Source organism: Saccoglossus kowalevskii, chromosome 20, assembly GCF_978046115.1.
Source record: "Saccoglossus kowalevskii chromosome 20, keSacKowa6.1, whole genome shotgun sequence".
Taxonomy (NCBI): domain Eukaryota; kingdom Metazoa; phylum Hemichordata; class Enteropneusta; family Harrimaniidae; genus Saccoglossus; species Saccoglossus kowalevskii.
The window spans coordinates 4678744-4698691 of record NC_140660.1 but is presented as its reverse complement, the minus strand read 5'-3'; the positions used below and the strand labels follow the sequence as shown (position 1 = coordinate 4698691).

The 19948-nt window shown below is 32.8% G+C and overlaps 1 protein-coding gene across 1 annotated transcript in view; it reads right to left on the bottom strand.

Moving 5' to 3' along the window:
• Window positions 1–1330: 1330 nt before the first annotated feature.
• Window positions 1331–19948, bottom strand: part of LOC146729936 (uncharacterized) — a 29322-nt gene continuing 10704 nt past the window's right edge. The window contains exon 5 of the mRNA XM_085494711.1: window positions 1331–1507. Within this exon, the coding sequence (XP_085350837.1) occupies window positions 1464–1507 (44 nt within the window). The 3' untranslated portion in view covers window positions 1331–1463. The remainder of the gene's footprint in view (window positions 1508–19948) is intronic.

Here is a 19948-nt window from a genome sequence, read left to right as displayed (position 1 = left end):
TGAGCGTTGACGTATCGCCGTCACTGAGACTGGGCGTGACGTCACTAGACATGGTGTCACTAAAATAAGTGTGAGTGGAATATACCATTCTGTGTGGAGGGGTGGAAGGTTGATACAGTGGAGGAGAAGAATTATCAGAAGCTGAAAGATATTTAAAAGAAAAGTGAGCAATGTGCTTGGAAAGAAAATGAAAGAATTAAGAAAAACTGCCTATCCCTGGTAACCCTGGTATGGTGTTCTTTGCGTAAATTGATAATTTAGAGGTCTTTGTTAAAATTTTATACAAATTATTAAACTAGAAGTCTTCATTCAAACTATATGCAAATTGATATATTGAATATACGTCACTTGTAATGGTAAGTTAAAGGGCTTCATTCTACATAAATGTTAATTGAAGGTAACCTTAAGTGTTTCATTTTACTTCTGTTCATTAACAGTAAACTAAAAGGGCTCCATTCTAATCCTCTTCTAATTTTTAGTAAGTTAAAGGGCTTCATTCTACATAAATGTTAATTGAAGGTAACCTTAAGTGTTTCATTTTACTTCTGTTCATTAATAGTAAACTAAAAGGGCTCCATTCTAATCCTCTTCTAATTTTTAGTAAGCTAAAGGGCTTCATTCTACATAAATGATAATTGATGGTGACCTAAAGTGTCCAATTTTACTTCTGTTCATTAATATTAAGCTAAAAGGCTTCATTTTACTAATATGTTAATCGATGATAAGCTAGAGAAATTCATTCAAACTGGAGCTCTACAGCTGGACATTGGAATAAATTTGCATATAATTTTAATAAAGCCTCCAAGTTCCTGTCATCATGAGGGCTCACAGTTTGTATCTATATAAAAACAAAATGTGTTAACATTTGGGAAATATGGCATTACATCACACCAAGGTTTTGAGATAGATCGTCAACAGCAACCCATAAATATATGGTGATTATCCAAGATCATTTACATATCATTAGCATAAAGTAGAAATGTGCAAGTTTATTGGGTGAATAAGCATTTACATCTCATTATCATAAATCAATGTTGAAGCTGATTATTTAAACTTAAAGTATGTGCATATCATTAGCATAAATTGCAGTTACATGAAGTGTGAGTGTTGGTGATTATTAATCATTAGCATAGCATTAGCATAGATTAGTTATCCTTAGCATGCTATTAGCATAAATCAGGCTGATTTGTGTAGATATTGCTATAAATATAACTGAAATTTCAAACTTTAAAAAAAAACAAACCATTTTTGTTGATTATAAAATTCCACATACCAGGTTCACCATTATCATCAGCGAATGGTACATCATCAGTTGTTGCTGTCTCAGGACGTGACTTAGCACCGAACCGTGCATTGACGTGGATTTTGATAGTCGTCGTACGGTTCGCCTGTCTTCCATTTGTTGTTTCAGCTTACTGATGAGATCTTTTTGACTTTCAGATTCAGACTGCGGCTGACTTTCCTCACTTGGTATTTCTGATGGCACACCAGTTGCCTTGTCTGTAGCCTGTAAGAACAAAGTACAAAATTAATGAAAGAAAAAAAAACATTTGTCGTTGACTATATTTTAGCTTTAGCAAAGAAAACAGTGTAAGCAGTCACTTAGGGAGTAATATTAGAATTTTTACTTTACTAGGGAGCAATAATGTCACAGAATATATAATCACTTAGAAGGTAATAATATCAGAATACTTGAGTAGTAATAATGTCACAATATGTAGTTACTTAGGGAGTCACAATGTCATAATATACAGTCACCGAGAGAGTAATGTTAGATTGATGGTCCTTTAGGGGTAACAATATCAAAATACTTAGAGAGTCCTAATGTCAGAATATGTAGTCACTTAGGGAGTAATGTTAGACTGGTGGTCATTTGGGGGTAACAATATCTGAATACTTTTAAGTATTAAAATAATGTCAGAATATGTAGTAACTTAGGGAGTCAAAAGTACAGCAAATATTGATTCACAATGGTTCATTGTTGAATACATGCAAAAATAGAATTAACAGTCAAGGCGAGTGATGTTCTCAATCATTTAAACAGTAACTTAGGGAGTGATTTTAACACAAAAAGAAATGTTTTGTTACTGTGAAATACTTTATTTTCACTATTTTCATTGGAAGGGTGATTAAGTGAAAATAAAATCCAGCGAATATACCTTTTTTTCTATATTTTACATTAAACATGTCAAAAGTCAGTGAAAATAAATTCCATACAAAACACCTAAAAAGTCTTTTCAACAAAAATTAAGTTCAGCCAAAACAGTATCTCAAAATTGAGGTATTTGATTCTATTTCACTGTCATCAACAGTCACTTAGGGAGTGACATTGTCAAGTTGTCATTATCGGTAACTTGGAAAGTCATACAGTATTCTCTTTACAGTAACTTAGAAAGTCGAGTTGTCACTCACATTCACTTAGGGAGCAAAGATTTATTTACAGTCACTTAGGGAGTGACATTGTCAAGTTGTCATTATCGGTAACTTGGAAACTCATACAGTATTCTATTTACAGTAACTTAGAAAGTCGAGTTGTCATTCACAATTACTTAGGGAGCAAAGATTTATTTACAGTCACTTAGGGAGTGACATTGTCAAGTTGTCATTATCGGTGACTTGGAAAGTCGTACAGCATTCTATTTACAGTAACTTAGAAAGTCGAGTTGTCATTCACAATTACTTAGGGAGCAAAGATTTATTTACAGTCACTTAGGGAGTGACATTGTCAAGTTGTCATTATCGGTAACTTTGAAAGTCATACAGTATTCTATTTACAGTAGGTTAGAAAGTCGAGTTGTCATTCACATTTACTTAGGGAGCAAAGATGTTATTTACAGTCACTTAGGGAGTGACATTGTCAAGTTGTCATCGGTAACTTTGAAAGTCATACAGTATTCTATTTACAGTAACTTAGAAAGTCGAGTTGTCACTCACATTCACTTAGGGAGCAAAGATTTATTTACAGTTACTTAGGGAGTGACATTGTCAAGTTGTCATTATCGGTAACTTAGAAACTCGTACAGTATTTTATTTACAGTATCTTAGAAAGTCGAGTTGTCATTCACAATTACTTAGGGAGCAAAGATTTATTTACAGTCACTTAGGGAGTGACATTGTCAAGTTGTCATTATCGGTGACTTGGAAAGTCGTACAGTATTCTATTTACAGTAACTTAGAAAGTCGAGTTGTTATTCACAATTACTTAGGGAGCAAAGATTTATTTACAGTCACTTAGGGAGTGACATTGTCAAGTTGTCATTATCGGTAACTTTGAAAGTCATACAGTATTCTATTTACAGTAGGTTAGAAAGTCGAGTTGTCATTCACATTTACTTAGGGAGCAAAGATGTTATTTACAGTCACTTAGGGAGTGACATTGTCAAGTTGTCATTATCGGTAACTTTGAAAGTCATACAGTATTCTATTTACAGTAGGTTAGAAAGTCGAGTTGTCATTCACATTTACTTAGGGAGCAAATTTGGCTATTTTTTCTCCCAATCTTTTGAAGGTAAGTGCAGACAATAAACAGGACCATTTTGTGAATTTGGGATGAAAAGTAGGAACTGGGGATGAAAAGGTTAATGATATTTTGCAAGTCAAAACTGTTGGGCAAAATTTATTTAGGACAGAAGTAAGTGAAGTGCTTCCACAAACATTTTTTTTTTCTATCACAGAATTAAATTCTGATAGTTTACATTGACCATTAGATGGGCACAGACAATATGAACTAGACTGTAAATTATCTTCAATATAAAACAACAAAATAGCCATGGCTGGGCCAGTCTTGTTGAGTACTGTAAAATACTTTATTTTAGCTGAAATTTATTTTTACTGAAAAGACTTTTTGGGTGTTTTGTATTGAATTTATTTTCACTGATTTTTGACAAGTTGAATGAAAAAACATAGGAGAAAAGGTATATTGACTGGATTTTATTTTCACTGATTCATTCCTTCAGCGAAAATTAATTCCAAGTGAGAATATTTTACAGTACCTGCTTTGCCTATAGTGAAATAACACAGTGGGAGGTATGTTTAACTATTTACATATCTATTCCTAGTGTAATCACCAGGTAGCAGTCAAGTACTTCATATGATGTCATTCATGGCTGACCTAACATCAGTAAATCTTATAGTTATTGTTTACACACTGTTATCATTAAGTTGGCATGAACCAATGTACAAATACTGGGACTAGTTCACTAATTTTATGACTTTTTTTTAATTTTAGAAAAAAATTGCTTCCTTTAAAATTCTGGTAAAATATACCATATTTAAAACAAGCTCAAAATGATTATTGCATTGTCGATAAACTTACCTAATCAGAATTTAATTTAATAACTTTTTTTATGATAATTAGTCAATTTTAAGTAAATGTTTATGAAAATTAATAAATTTTAAGTAAATGTTTATGCAAATTAAGAAGTTTTATGGAAATGTTTATGCAAATTAGTCAATTTTAAGGAATGTTCTGCAAATTGGTCAACTTTAAGGAATGTTTATGCAAATTAATAAATTTTAAGTAAATGTTTATGCAAATTAAGAAGTTTTATGGAAATGTTTATGCAAATTAGTCAATTTTAAGGAATGTTCTGCAAATTAGTCAATTTTATGGAATGTTCTGCAAATAAGTCAATTTTAAGTAAATGTTTATGCAAATTAAGAAGTTTTATGGAAATGTTTATGCAAATTAGTCAATTTTAAGTAAATGTTTATGCAAATTAGTCAATTACAAGGAATGTTTATGCAAATTAGTCAATTTTAAGGAATGTTCTGCAAATTAATAAATTTTAAGTAAATGTTCATGCAAATTAAGAAGTTTTATGGAAATGTTTATGCAAATTAGTCAATTTTGAGGAATGTTTTGCAAATAAGTCAATTTTAAGTAAATGTTTATGCAAATTAGTCAAGTTTAAGGAATGTTTTGCTAATAAGTCAATTTTTAGTAAATGTTTTGCAAATAAGTCAATTTTAAGTAAATGTTTTATGCAAATTAGTCAATTTTAAAGAATGTTTATGCAAATTATTCAATTTTAAGTAAATGAATATGTAAAACTTAACACAAAAACTTCTATTGTATATGCGCTTCTAGTTGAACAAATATGGTAAACGTAAACAGCCTTATTTCACAAGATATAAATCCTTACAAATAATGTTTAATGTTTAGATTTAATTACTACATTCATGAATGAATGAATGACCATGCACACGACAAAACAAACGTTTACATTTTTTATAGGGGTGTATGTCACTCGCCCTTTACATGGTGTGGTTGGTTGGTTTGTGGGACGTTTTCTCCAATTTACCTAATGCAGCAATAGGCCAAAATATTAAACCTCAGGTATAAATTAATAATCTTTTTTTTTATTAAAAAAAATATTTGTTTTCGATTCAAGCTCAAAATCCACTGATATATTTCAATGAAATACTAGTAAATACAACCCACATGTTTATTAACGGTTTGAATCCTTGACAGCTGAGGCATTTTAATTTTTATCACAATCTGCAAAATTATATCTATTTGGTTCAAAATTAATAAAAAGAATACATGAAAAAGTGTGAAATGTTTAACCGAAATTTCTAAAAATAGTTAGTCTAAACTTTTTTTTTTTTTTAAATGGAAATTTAATGCACTACCCTTGCGTCAACCAGGCTCGGTTGAACACAAGCACCTGCAAACCTTAACCAAGGTTCCCCCAAAGTCGCATTCGTTAGTGAATGAATCTCGGCCAGTGGAATTGGCCTTCCCATTGAGTCTGTGGTACACTCACCCAGGGTAGGGGTCGACCCTTTGATGTTCAGCCTAAGGCAGGATTTGAACTTGGATTTACCGATCAAGAGTCTGATGCAACAACCACTATGCTACCAGTGATCGGTTAGTCTAAACACAGTCCCTCTATCCCATCTATAGAGGGACTGTGGTCTAAACTTTATAAAGTGAAGTTGAAGAATAACATTGATGCCCTGGGAATTGTTGTTGTAGGACGGGTTTATATAAATCTGAAATCAATGAACTAATAATCTATCAGTAACCATTATGTATCTAATGAGAAATTATAAATGATAATTACGTGATTGTTTAAAAAAAAAAAAAGAATTCTGGAACAAAGTGATGTGCTTTACTAAAAGTTTTATTAATTTTTTTTTTTCTGTACCTTTGTAAACAAGACTATTTTTATTTCACCGTGCTCCAGTGTCGAGAAGAAATAAAAATTGGGAAAGTCAGGGATTAAGCTATGAGAAGTTCACCAGATTCTAATCTTTAAAGGGAATACTGTAAAATACTGTTATCGATTGAATTTACTTTTCTTTATTTTCACTGAAGGGGTTATTTGGTTAAAACATTTTACATTCAACTCACCAAAAATCAGTGAAAACAAACTCCCTACAAAACATCTTTTCAGCAAAAATTAAATCCAGCTAAAAATAAAGTATTTTACAGTACCTAAAATGCCCATGACATAGGCCAGTTGTTTGTTTCAAGTTCAACTACAAGAAGATGATGAAAATATACCGTACAAAGGCCAGGACTACTACAACAAGTATTTGTAAAGACAGTTCTGTACAACAGAATTTCTATTGTCTTGTTTTCTATTGTATAACAATGAATCCATTATTTTCCACTATTATTGTTTAAGTCACCTATTGTTATATTGTAAGTATAATCCAATCACTGCTTCATAGCCTGTTGATTGTTTTGCTTCCAGTTATTGTTTAGCAATCTATTGTGTCACTGGCTATTGTTTTATGTATCTATTGTTAACAGTTTTTGCAAACAAAATGGTACATGGAGATCTGTACCGGAAACGGTCATTCAAATTTGTACTTACTTTAGTATTTTTTACCATTTGACAACTACAAAGGGATGAAAATTATCGTGATTCTCTGACTGAAAAACCTTAATGACATTTTTGCTACCACAAAATATTGAATTCTAACTTTGCAAACTTAACTTTTTCACCACCAGACTTTCGCATCCAAATTATTCTGCAATTTTTTCTGATATTCTTCAATATTTCTGGGAATGAACTCTAATTTTGAATTCAACAGACAAAATTTGAATCAATTTTCAGTTTTTACTCAAAAAATTTGACTATTTTTGTCCCAATCTTCTGAAAGAAAGTGCAGACTATAACTATTTTGTGAATTTGTGATGAAAAGTGTGAACTGGTGGTAAAAAATTTAAAGCTGTTTAATATTACTGTAATTAACAATATAGAGAATATATTTCCAAAATATACAATATTATATACCGATAATCAGGCATCTCCAATTCCACGTTCTCGCTAAATCCAAATTATTATGGACTCGACCGAGCCTAATATCCCAACTACCCCAGTACCGGTATATATGAATTGATTTCAGACAGTGAAATTGTATCCAGACAGCTCTGCTACACACTGCGTGTTTCTAGATCACTTGCAAAACTGGACTGCAATGCAACAAAATAATAAAATCCCACACTCTGTCTATTTTTTTTTCTTTGGACAGGGGAGGGTAGGTCAAAATGACTCCCATACTTCAGTTTTATAATTGTAGGTCCCCTTTGCAAATTGCCGTTCCAGTACATCTTACAAAAAAGTTTCAATTTTCAATGTGATTGTACAGAATGTGTGTACAGAATAATTTTTTTGCTGCTTGGAAAAAAATAAATAAATAAATAACTGTTCAAAAAGAAAATTCTCAAAGTAGTCGACAATCAGAATGCAAGAATTTTTTCGCTGGTAGGAAAATAAATAAATAACTTTACCTTGCAATCTGAAAGCCGGCGGAAACATGGCATACCTCCTCATAGTGTTATACATGGTTTGGCAGCTATGTAAGTTTCACATCCACAGAATTTTAAAAACGAATCCCACGGGGTCACAAAGTTCGATTCAGTTCAAACCACTATGCTACATATATTATTTATAACACTGTTCAGCGGGTCACATATTTCTATAATTTTATTTCCATTTAATATCGGTAGATTACGGATGACGACACAGTAGCAATATCAAAATGTCGAAACAAACATAGATGCAGAATGATGTCAATATAATTAAAATATTTCAAACAATAATTAAAATATTTCAAACCGCAAATAGTTATTTGGTTACACAAGCGTCCATAGTAATCCTTGTTGTGAAGAGCGAACAATCAGCTGATCAAAAATTTGAGTTATTTCGGAAACGAGAATGACTAAATTAATTTGGTCCAGGCAAGTATACGAGTAGATTAATCCGTGGGCAGATCGTACGAAGAGTGGTAAAGAGGAAACCTTAGTGATGCGAATGCAGTTGACGTTGAAGTTTTCCAACGATATAATTCCATGTACTCAACAGGTGTATAATCCGAAAATTCCGACAAGGAGAAGCAGACATCTAACAGATACAAGGAAAGCGAAGAGTATAGCAAACAGACGAAAGGATCTTGTATCAAAGTAACTATTCCATCTGTGTTAACAGCGTGGAAGACACCACTGTTACCCTCCACGGTGCGATAGACAGTGAAACAATAGACAATACAACAGGTTTTTTAACATTGTCTGCTTGTTACTAGGTTATTAAAGCGATGGCGACTTGCCAACATTCTAACCTCCACCCCACTACTGGCTCATGACATAAATTATTGTGTTTAGTTCACACATTACAAGTTTACACTGTCTGTGTTCTGTTCAAACAGGTACATTTTAAGGGGGCTTCTCAATTTTTTTAAATTTTTTAATCAGTTTTTTTTAATCCCAATAGTAATTTAGAATATAAGGATTATGAGATTAAAATTGGATTAGATTGCTGAATAATCTATCAAGATCATCAGCTAAGGCAAAAAAAATGTTTTTGCTTCTCATTCTAGGGGAATTAAATCAATTATAGCGGTGACACAGTTTTTTGAAAGAAATTGTTTGAGGTTTAGGTTTCCTACTAACGCAATGAAGAGAAGCAAAACTTTTTTTTTTAACTTAAGACTTTTTTTGAGAAGTTCCCTTACATGTCACCAATAGACACTTTTTGATTATTAACAATAGGTACTTGGTGTCAGTGACTGACAGTGATTAACGTTAAATGGACTTAATAGACAACATAATGTGATAGGAACAATAAGGGACAGACGAATAAATAATAAGAGGAGAGATCACTTTTAGTTTACTGTGATAGGGACAATAAGGAACAGACCAATAAATAATAGGGAGGGGAGATTACCATTAGTTTACTGCGATAGGGACAATAAGGGACAGACCAATAAATAATAGGGAGGGGAGATTACCATTAGTTTACTGTGATAGGGACAATAAGGGACAGATCTATAAATAATAGGGGGGGAGAGATTACTATTAGTTTAATGTGATATTGCACAATGAGGGACAGACCAATAAATAATAGGGGGAGAGATTACCATTAGTTTACTGTGATAGGGACAATAAGGGACAGACCAATAAATAATAGGGAGGGGAGATTACCATTAGTTTACTGTGATAGGGACAATAAGGGACAGACCAATAAATAATAGGGAGGGGAGATTACCATTAGTTTAACGTACCGGAAATATGGGACGATAAAGGGCAGACCAATAAATAATAGGGGAGAGATTACCATTAGTTTACTGTGATATTGCACAATGAGGGACGGACCAATAAATAATAGGGGGAGAGATTACCATTAGTTTACTGTGATAGGGACAATAAGGAACAGACCAATAAATAATAGGGAGGGGAGATTACCATTAGTTTACTGTGATAGGGACAATAAGGGACAGACCAATAAATAATAGGGAGGGGAGATTACCATTAGTTTACTGTGATAGGGACAATAAGGGACAGACCAATAAATAATAGGGAGGGGAGATTACCATTAGTTTAACGTACCAGAAATATGGGACAATAAGGGGCAGACCAATAAATAATAGGGGAGAGATTACCACTAGTTTACTGTGATAGGGACAATAAGGGGCAGACCAATAAATAATAGGGGAGAGATCACCATTAGTTTACTGTGATAGGGACAATAAGGGACAGACCAATAAATAATAGGGAGGGGAGATTATCATTAGTTTACTGTGACAGGGACAATAAGGGACAGACCAATAAATGATAGGGAGGGAGATTACCATTAGTTTAACGTGCCGGAAATATGGGACAATAAGGGGCAGACCAATAAATACTAGGGGAGAGATTACCATTAGTTTACTGTGATAGGGACAATAAGGGACAGACCAATAAATAATAGGGAGGGGAGATTACCATTAGTTTAACGTACCGGAAATATGGGACAATAAGGGGCAGACCAATAAATAATAGGGGAGAGATTACCATTAGTTTACTGTGATAGGGACAATAAGGGGCAGACCAATAAATAATAGGGGAGAGATCACCATTAGTTTACTGTGATAGGGACAATAAGGGACAGACCAATAAATAATAGGGGAGAGATTACCATTAGTTTACTGTGATAGGGACAGTAAGGGACAGACCAATAAATAATTGGGGGAGAGATCACCATTAGTTTAATGTGATATTGCACAATAAGGGACAGACCAATAAATAATTGGGGGAGAGATCACCATTAGTTTACTGTGATAGGGACAATAAGGGACAGACCAATAAATAATAGGGGAGAGATTACCATTAGTTTAATGTGATAGGGACAATAAGGGACAGACCAATAAATAATTGGGGGAGAGATCACCATTAGTTTAATGTGATAGGGACAATAAGGGGCAGACCAATAAATAATAGGGGAGAGATTACCATTAGTTTAATGTGATAGTGACAATAAGGGACAGACCAATAAATAATAGGGGAGAGATTACCATTAGTTTACTGTGATAGGGACAATAATGGGCAGACCAATAAATAATAGGGGAGAGATTACCATTAGTTTAATGTGATAGGGACAATAAGGGGCAGACCAATAAATAATTGGGGGAGAGATCACCATTAGTTTAATGTGATATTGCACAATGAGGGACAGACCAATAAATAATAGGGGGAGAGATTACCATTAGTTTAATGTGATATTGCACAATGAGGGACAGATCTATAAATAATTGGGAGGGGAGATTACCATTAGTTTAACGTACCGGTAATATGGGACAATAAGGGGCAGACCAAATAATTATGGGGAGGGGAGGTCACCATAAGTTTTATGTGATATGGGACAAAAAGAAATAAGAACAATTAGTTTTAAAATTATTACTAGATACAATGCACTGAAGAAGAAGAAATATTTGCTATGTTTTGGGGTTCAATTATCAGTGTTCAATAATACCTAACAAAATGAGGCCATTTCACTCCTTGAACATTTTTGCCTATTTTAATAATACCTAACAAAATGAAGCCCTTTAACTCCTTGAACATTTTTGCCTATTTTAATATTACCTAATAAAATGAAGCCCTTTAACTCCTTGAACATTTTTGCCTATTTTAATAATACCTAACAAAATGAAGCCCTTTAACTCCTTGAACATTTTTGCCTATTTTAATAATACCTAATAAAATGAAGCCCTTTAACTCCATGAAAATTTTTGCCTATTTTAATAATACCTAAAATGAAGCCCTTTAACTCCTTGAACATTTTTGCCTATTTTAATAATACCTAATAAAATGAAGCCCTTTAACTCCTTGAACATTTTTGCCTATTTTAATAATATCCAACAAAATGAGGCCCTTTAACTCCTTGAACATTTTTGCCTATTTTAAAAATACCAAACAATATGAAGCCCTTTAACTCCTTGAACATTTTTGCCTATTTTAATATTACCTAATAAAATGAAGCCCTTTAACTCCTTGAACATTTTTGCCTATTTTAATAATACCTAACAAAATGAAGCCCTTTAACTCCTTGAACATTTTTGCCTATTTTAATAATACCTAACAAAATGAAGCCCTTTAACTCCTTGAACATTTTTGCCTATTTTAATAATACCTAATAAAATGAAGCCCTTTAACTCCATGAAAATTTTTGCCTATTTTAATAATACCTAAAATGAAGCCCTTTAACTCCTTGAACATTTTTGCCTATTTTAATAATACCTAATAAAATGAAGCCCTTTAACTCCTTGAACATTTTTGTCTATTTTAATAATATCTAAAATGAAGCCCTTTAACTCCTTGAACATTTTTGCCTATTTTAATAATATCCAACAAAATGAGGCCCTTTAACTCCTTGAACATTTTTGCCTATTTTAAAAATACCAAACAATATGAAGCCCTTTAACTCCTTGAACATTTTTGCCTATTTTAATAATACCTAACAAAATCAAAGAAAGCTTAGAAAGAACTCCCATGTGTTGAGAGTATTGGAGACACATTAAAAATTAATTCAAAATTACTTGAACTTGAGATGTTGATTGAAACGCAGAAAATTTATTATGCAAATAAGGTAACGAACAGATTTAAGTGTAAAACTAATAAGGTCTGCACAATGTACCAAGTTTCATTGAAATGTGATTAGAACCAAAAAAATATTAATTATTATGCTAATTAGAGAATTAATATGAACAGATTTTAACCCAAAATTAATCAGGCTGTCTATTGTCCTAGACCATTTATGTACCAAGTTTTATTCAAATGTGATGATCAATACTTGAGATATACAGTATTAATTAATTATGTTAATTAGGTGATTAAGAAGCATAAATATTTACCAAAAACTAATATGGTGTATAGTCCTAGGTTCATTGAAATGTGACAGGTACTCTTGAAAAGTTTCGTTAAAATCCAATGAGTGGTTTTTAGACATCAGTGCAACAGCCATAGAACAGCAAAAAATTAACTAATTATGCAAATTAGGTAATTAATAGGCACAATTATTTATCCCAAAATTAATCAGGTCTCTGCGTAGTCCTAGAATATCTATGTCGCAAGTCTCATTGAAATGTGATGATTAGTACTTGAGATATCAGGTGAAAAGCTGAAAATTAACTAATTATGCTAATAAGATGATTAATATGCACAAATATTTACCCAAAACTAATTAGGTCTCTGCACAGTCCTCAAGTAACTATGTACCAAGTTTCATTGAAACGTGATCATTATTACTTGAAATACCAATCCCTGAAAATTAATTAATTATGCAAATCAGGTAATTAATATGTACTGATATTACCCTAAAAACTATCAGGTCTGTGCAGTGTCATATGACATCTATGTACCAAGTTTTATTGAAATGTTATGATTAGTACTTGAGATATCAGTGGAAAAGCCGAAAATTGATTAATCATTATGTAAATTAGGTAATTAATAATATTAACAAATTTTTACCCCAAACTAATCAAATCTGCGCATTAGTTCAGAGCATCCATGTGCCAAGTTTCATTGAAATCCAATAAGTGGTTCTTCAAAAATCAGTGGAACAGTCATAAAACAGCTTAAAATCAGTTAATTATCATGCAAATTAGGTAATATTCATAGATTTTTACCCAAAACTAATCAAACCTGCATATTGGTTCAGAACATTCATGTGCCAAGTTTCATCAAAATCCAATGAGTGGTTCTTCAAATATCAGTGGACCAGTCATGGAACAGCTTAAAATCAGTTAATTATCATGCAAATTAGGTAATATTCATAGATTTTTACCCAAAACTAATCAAACCTGCGCACTAATTCAGAGCATCCATGTGCCAAGTTTCATCAAAATCCAATGAGTGGTTCTTCAGATATCAGTGGAACAGTCTTGGAACAGCTAAAAATCAGCTAATTATCATGCAAATTAGGTAATTAATATTCATAGATTTTTACCAAAACCTAATCAGCTCTGCGCACTATCCCAGAGCATCTATCTACCAAGTTTCACCAAAATTTGATTAGTGGTTCTTGAGATAATGTTGGAACAAAAAAAGTGACATACATACATACAGACAGACATACATACATACATACAGACATACATACAGACATACAGACAGGGTAACTGCAAAGACTCCCTTTTGTGCTTCGGACACGGGAGTCAATGAAGCCTTTTAACTTCTTGAACATGTTTGCCTATTTTAATGTATTTTTCTATTTTTAATCATTTTTGACCATTTTTGCCTATTTTTGCTTAGCTGATTAGGACAGTCTATTTTCCCATCTGTTCAGTGGAAAGGCACTTTGTTTCAACACCTTGCAGTGGTTTTTAAACCAATTAATATTTTAAAAGATTGCCTTTATTATACTGCTGGTAAAACACTTTACTCTGTGTTAGTGTTACCAATGAGTGCAGCTTAAAGGTATGGTTCACATGACATGGAGATATTGTTAATGTTATGACCCCTATTAGACGGTAACATTCATTACTTGACCTATGACCTTACCCTCTGGCAGTCCCAAACCAACCTGGCAAGTAACTATCTCTTTTATGCATGTGTGATTTATTTCAATAGAATGTTTGTAGGGTTCAATTTTATGAGGTTATCTTGAGAATATGCATAAAGTATGCACAAAGTTGTTTGTATCAGGTGGAATTTGATGCAATTCTGTTCTGCCTGCATGCATACTTTCTCGTGTTCCTATGATAACCTTATTATACATATTTTGTCTGATTGTAAACAGGGAAAACAATATTTAAACTTTATTTGTTATTTCACGTGCTTCCATGGATTTGATTTAGTGGATTTTATGATTCAGCGAAAAATAACGAAATTAAAAACCAGTGAATAACAAATGCATTTACAGTACCATGTTTATTCTATGGGAAGGGCACCTCCAATAGAAGTGCATATATCGCAAAAGTCGCATTGGCTGTATACTGTAGAATACTTTATTTTCGCTTGGAATTTATTTTCGCTGAAGGGATGATTCCGTGAAAATAAAATCCAGCGAATATACTTTTTTTCCTATATTTTCACATTAAACTCATCCAAAATCAGTGAAAATAAATTCCAAGCAAACGCCCAAAAAGCCTTTTCAGCGAAAATTAATTCCAGCAAAAATAAAGTATTCCACAGTATACTAAACCATTAAAGAGTGGTAGTCATTACGCTGCATATTTGTGTTGATAAATATTGATTTCCCCACAAGTATGAGGTTTGATCAGGGCGCGACTTGCACTAATGACCACCGGTGACTCCTTTGATACCTTCCAATCACCTAAAAAATACCTAATTAAAGCTTGGTAAAGTCTCAGTTTGTACTCGTTGATCTGCGCAACAGCCAAAGTCACCATCTTTGTTTATATGAGACCCATCTTGCGCATGCGTGGCGTAACAACTACCACCCTTAAAAATATTTTTTGACCACTAAAAAATTTGTGATTTACGTGAGCGTATGCACTACTAATAGAGCAAATACGATGCATTTTTTGTGGATTTCATTTATCATCGAAAAAAAGATTTATATTTAACATTGAAAATATCAAAATCAAAACACAGTCAATAATTAATGTTTCTGCAGTACTATGAAATACTTTATTTTCGCTGGAATTAATTTTTGCTGAAAAAACTTTTAGGGTGTTTTGTATGGATTTTATTTTCACTGAACCATTCTTTCATCAAAAATAGCGAAAATTAATTCCAAGCGAAAATAAAGTATTTTACAGTACTTGGGTATACAAACTACACTGCATGACTAGTGACCTTTGACGTTTACAGTCATAAAACACCATTATAGCATCATTAGTATAGGTTGGACATTCCAATAAAACTGTTAACAATGTGTAATGGGTTTTTGTAACACATAATACTTTATTTAGTACAAGCCTGTAAAGTTTTAAACACCAGTAATAAAATTTTAAAAAAGTTAAACATAAGTTTTAAAAAAGAGTAATGTACTACGCACTACTGTGTGATGATAGGGCAAGGACGGGGATTGGCAATAAATAATGCAAGATAGTGAAGTGTGTGTTCAGCATACAATCTGTACAATTATAATGACCATATTTGCTTTATTGAAAGCACATCTGTAATAAAAGTGTACAGAAATTCATTCACTATGTGCTGGATCATTAAAATATGACTTATTTTGACCATAGGCACGCCTCTGTCATTTACGTAAGTACATGCACTACTAATAGAGCAAATACAGTATTTTATACTGAATCATTCAAATATGACTTATTTTGACCAAAGACACACCTCTGTCATTTGCGTAAGTACATGCACTACTAATAGAGTAAATACAGTATCGTATACTGAATCATTAAAATATGACTTATTTTGACCATAGACATACCTCTGTCATTTACATAAGTACATGCACTACTAATAGAGTAAATACAGTATCGTATACTGAATCATTAAAATATGACTTATTTTGACCATAGACACACCTCTGTCATTTACGTAAGTACATGCACTACTAATAGAGCAAATACAGTATTTTATACTGAATCATTCAAATATGACTTATTTTGACCATAGACACCTCTGTCATTTATGTAAGTACATGCACTACTAATAGAGCAAATACAGTATTTTATACTGAATCATTAAAATATGACTTATTTTGACCATAGACATACCTCTGTCATTTACATAAGTACATGCACTACTAATAGAGTAAATACAGTATCGTATACTGAATTATTAAAATATGACTTATTTTGACCATAGACACACCTCTGTCATTTACGTAAGTACATGCACTACTAATAGAGCAAATACAGTATTTTATACTGAATCATTCAAATATGACTTATTTTGACCATAGACACCTGTCATTTATGTAAGTACATGCACTACTAATAGAGCAAATACAGTATTGTATACTGAATCATTCAAATATGACTTATTTTGACCATAGACACCTCTGTCATTTACGTAAGTACATGCACTACTAATAGAGTAAATACAGTATCGTATACTGAATCATTAAAATATGACTTATTTTGACCATAGACACACCTCTGTCATTTACATAAGTACATGCACTACTAATAGAGTAAATACAGTATCGTATACTGAATCATTAAAATATGACTTATTTTGACCATAGACACACCTCTGTCATTTACGTAAGTACATGCACTACTAATAGAGCAAATACAGTATTGTATACTGAATCATTAAAATATGACTTATTTTGACCATAGACACCTCTGTCATTTACGTAAGTGTATGCACTACTAATAGAGCAAATACAGTATTGTATACTGAATCATTAAAATATGACTTATTTTGACCATAGACACCTCTGTCATTTATGTAAGTACATGCACTACTAATAGAGCAAATACAGTATTGTATACTGAATCATTAAAATATGACTTATTTTGACCATAGACACCTCTGCCATTTACATGTAAGTACATGCACTACTAATAGAGCAAATACAGTATTGTATACTGAATCATTAAAATATGACTTATTTTGACCATAGACACACCTCTGTCATTTACGTAAGTGCATACCTTCAACTTTTGTTTAAACTAACAATGCATTTTTTTTCGCGGTGAAAACATCAAATGGGACTGATTGCCTTACAGGTTATAAACATGATTGGGGAGCCAATTATGGGAACTATTGCATGTCACTTAATTTTTTCCCAATAAATATACTAAATGGTCCCTGATTGGGTATGGTGTCAGGAATGAGCAGCCAATCAGATTAATCATGTAAATAATAACCCATAATACCTCACTCCAAGTATGTCATACTAAGAGGGGTTTCTAGCATTCTAGTACATATGCGGGAGGTAGGGGGCTGTATACAGTGTAGCAGACAAATATTGACATTTGAATGCCAAAGTCAACTACAGTCGCCATCCACAAAATAGTTCCATTTATAGTCTGCTCTGATCAACATAAAAGTTGATGAAAATTTTCCAAATTTTTGAATAACAAATTAGAAGCAATGCCATATGTTTTTTCCAAAATTAAGACTGAATTCAGTGAAAATTACAGAAAATCTCAAAATTAACTGAATTTCAGTCACCATCCACAAAATAGTTACATTTATATTCTAGCTGCTCTGTTCAATCTACATTGTTGAAAACAAATTTCAAATTTTTTGGTCATATTTATCTGTTTGGTTTAAGGGATTGGTCAGTTACTTCGGCCTAGGGGGGGGGGGTTGGCAGATTCCATTTTGCCAGCTCTAAATCTCAGTTGACCCACCCCCTATCAAATAAAAAAAGTGGGTGCCCCCCCCCCCCCCAACATTATATTATTATGTGCTTATGAAAACAGAGGAAACTTTGATTTTGCTCAAATTTGTGTTGGATTTTGGTATTTTACAGAGCAAAATATGCATATTTAAAAGTTAAAAAAACAAAAAAAACTATTTTTTCATCATTTATTTTAATTTATATATCAGCATTTTCACAAATTTAACTAATTTGATTTGCTGAACAAAAACTGTCACTGCTCTTTGTACTAATTGCTGTGTTGTCTTTCCCTCTCCTGTTATAATTGGATAAATCCAGTAAATATCTTATACAATGGTGACTTCAGACTTTAAATAAAATAATCTGATATTAGCAGCACATGGACTTGGGATGTGCTTAAAACTTAACTGTATAATTGGGGTTCTAGCCGCATTGCATAATCTGTTCGTTATTTGGCAACTTTAACCTCAAAATATTTAGCCTATAACATTTTTTGCATCAACAAATTTATAGGTAACTGACCAATCCCTGAAATTAAAATTTACACCAATTTGGAGAATGAAAATTTTGGCACTCAAAATGACAAAACATCTTTTCAAAACCTGGTCTGCAATGTAAGATTGCTGACAGTGATATGCATTAATTACATATCTATTTATGCAAATTCCACTGCAGAGCACCTTTTTAGCCAAGATTTGTTTAATCGTCCATTGCCTTCACAACTATACCGTACTCGACCACGTTAGCGCCCAGGGTCCTCAACTCATAAAATCTGGATTTTTTAGGGGTGGGGGCTTACCCAAGCACCCCCCTCGGAAAGTGCAACTGACAATTTTAATTCACCGATGACAGATTGAGGGGGATATAACGTCTTTGAAAATTTGAGGGAAAATAAAATTACGATATTAGTTGTGTCGTCATTGACTCTTACAATGAAGAAACAGAAATGGTCAATTATGCACATTTTATTACAATATTAATTACGTACCACCCGAATTTACAAGATTAAAAATATTTGAGTCTGTTGGAACATAGTCAAAGTCAAAATCTTAATCATTATCGCCATTGACGTATGTGTCGGATCATACACAAACTCTTGATAAAAAGCACTTTCCGCCATGATGTATTTGCATTTGACCTGCATCAACCTCCTTTGACCTAATGGGTCAAGTTGGTTATTAATCAATCAAAATGCTGTCACAGTGTGTGGTACCGACGTAATTCTTTGGAAATTCCTGAAGATTATTGGGTTAACGCAATGCGGAAGTGAATTATCCATGTCGAAGTACGATCTGTTGAAATTGATTTTGGCGAATAAACGACACGTTTTTTTTGTTTTTTTTTAAATGGTAACTAGCAATTTTTATCGGTAAACTGAATACGGCATGAAATATTTACTGCATTTTACTTTTATTAACAGGTCATTGTCGAAGCATGGTTGATGCACTGTTATCGTAGTCTACACATTCACAACATATTCACAGCAGTCAATATCCACGCTGTATCATGATACAAAAACGATTACCAGTATTCGTTAAGTAATGATCAAAGACCAAGTTTTAAATTATTGGCATTTTGAAGGGGTGGGCGCTTTGCTGAATGTGACCCCTAATATAAAAATTGCGCAAAAGTGGGGGGTGGGCGCTTGACCGGGCATGGGCGCTAACACGGACGAGTATGGTACCTTGACAGATATTGTTCAGCCAGTGTGTTTTGAAGTACGCCCTCTTTGGCAAGTTGACATCTTGCACTTTTGTTTTATTTCGTTTCGCGTCAGCACAGTCCCTCTAAGATAGAAGGACTGTGCCATAAGCTATGCAAAGTATGATGGAGCAGATACATTAGAGGCGTGTGTAATCAGGTCTATGTAATACTGTAAAATACTTTATTTTAGCAGGAATTAATTTTCGCTGAAAAGACATTTTGGGTGTTTTGTATAGAATTTATTTTCA